Source organism: Trachymyrmex septentrionalis, unplaced genomic scaffold (genome assembly GCF_001594115.1).
Source record: "Trachymyrmex septentrionalis isolate Tsep2-gDNA-1 unplaced genomic scaffold, Tsep1.0 scaffold288, whole genome shotgun sequence".
NCBI classification, from domain to species: domain Eukaryota; kingdom Metazoa; phylum Arthropoda; class Insecta; order Hymenoptera; family Formicidae; genus Trachymyrmex; species Trachymyrmex septentrionalis.
The window spans coordinates 142265-144152 of NW_017305449.1; the positions used below are offsets into that span (position 1 = coordinate 142265).

The following is a 1888-nucleotide window of genomic DNA, read 5'->3' on the forward strand; positions in this document are numbered from 1 at the left end:
ATGGATCACATAGAAGAAGTAGCTTTATTTAATAAATGAAATTCAAAGAATGATTTATTTTATAAATGAAGTTCAAAAATGATGTATTTAATCATTAAAGTTAAACGAATCTCAAACAAATAATCTTAAAGAAATAATATCTCTTAAATAAATAATATTTCTTAACGAAATAATATCTCAATATCTTTTTGTAAAATCTTAATCTTTTTTATCTTCTCTTAGAAATCTTCTTATCCTTTTTTTCTTATCTTTCATTCGTTTCTATAAGATTTTTTTTTCTGGAGAAGCAGTTAAAATTTTGCTGCTACCCTGCTGCCTACGTTTTTTGTAGTGCTTGAGCGATGTTCTGTTTTAGAATAACCTTTGATATCTGCAGAACTTCTAAATTGCTTCGAGATCTGATCTGCTACTTCTTTCTTATTCACTACTAATTCTGTCTTTATTATTTAAAAAAATATTTTATAAAATGTTGATTTTATAAGATATTGATAAATGATTAAAAATATTTAAGAAATAATACCTAGGTAAAGATACTTTAATAACACATGATTAGTCACGATATACTACAACATTCGTTACATGGAGAAGATAATAAACTTGTTACATTGTCCATTTCCTCTGTAGACACATCTATTGCATGGGGCCGTCCTGAAACTAAACTCGGGAGAAAATCATCATCCCTGAATGCATGTGAGTTGCAGAAGAAAAAATGTCAGTCTTTTTAAAAGCATTAATGATATTATTTGGTATCATAGCAGATGGCAGAGCTGTGTCGACAAATCCAGCTATTTCATAAATTGATACAGTTTTCCCTGGATGACTCATCATCCATGAATCGATAGCAGTATTGTAAAACTTTTGGAATGGACTGTATAGGCCAACATCAAAGGGTCGCATTCGATGTGTTAAATGCGGAGGTAGTGTCAAAATGTGAACACCATTTGCTTTTGCTAACTCGAAGACGTCTAAACTTATGTAACTCTCATGGTTATCATAAATAAAAAATGATGGGTCCTTTGTATGAAAATTTTATAAAATGTTGCATTGTTTGAACAAAGAGTTGAGTATTCATTCAGCCTGATGGAGTTGCCAAATCCAAAGAATTATGCGGAGCACCAATCATCATGTGATCGCGGAAATTGACCCGAAGAAATATCAGAACAGGTGATAAATAATTTCCATCAGCACGGATAATACAACATGTTGTAACGAGAAATCCTTTTTCCGTACTTGTTACTTTACATACAGCTTTGGAACTTTTTTCAGCTATTATTTTTCCACTATTTTGAACTGTTGTAGTTTTAGTTTCATCTAAATTATAAATTTTTGACGGATCTCCAAGTCGCGGCTCTTTTTTTAATAATGTTTGACAGTTATCGAAAAAGGCCTCTACATGATGACGATTAAATGCCGTAGCTCGAGCCAAACTACATCCTTCCGGAGATCGAAGTGACAAATTTAGGTGTCTCTTAAAAAATCCTAACAACCAGTCCTCACCTGCTATTTTTTTCTCAATCCACGACGCAGGACACTTAATTTCATTAGCAACAGCAATTTCGTGTTCTAGTTTACGGCAGTCTTTTGTTGTCAATCCATAGAACATTTTGCAGCACATTTTTAAATAATCAGCATTGAATTTTCTTGAATCAGTAAAAACTTCTTGATGGCTAGTTTGATGTAAGTTCGAATTCCACACCAGGTGACTTTATAATTTTAATCTTGCGTCTTAGAGTTTCTCTTTTAACACCGCATCGATTAGCTACTGTTCTAATGCTACCTCCTTTAGCAAGCAAATCAATTGCTTTTTTCATATCGGTTTCCTCATATGTACCCTTAGACGACCTTCTTTTATATTTCCTAACCATTTTTATCGTTTTCTGGAAGAATA

At 32.3% G+C, this 1888-nt stretch overlaps 1 protein-coding gene across 1 annotated transcript; it reads right to left on the reverse strand.

Moving 5' to 3' along the window:
• Positions 1 to 1072: 1072 nt before the first annotated feature.
• LOC108749271 lies at positions 1073 to 1603 on the reverse strand. Its single transcript, XM_018487851.1, has one exon. The coding sequence runs from the start codon at positions 1601 to 1603 to the stop codon at positions 1073 to 1075; it is 531 nt and encodes a 176-aa protein (XP_018343353.1).
• Between the last annotated feature and the right edge of the window lie 285 nt (positions 1604 to 1888).

Coding starts and splice junctions, on each gene's coding strand:
- LOC108749271 (XM_018487851.1), bottom strand. CDS start 1,603: ATGTTCTATGGATTGACAACAAAAGACTGCCGTAAACTAGAACACGAA.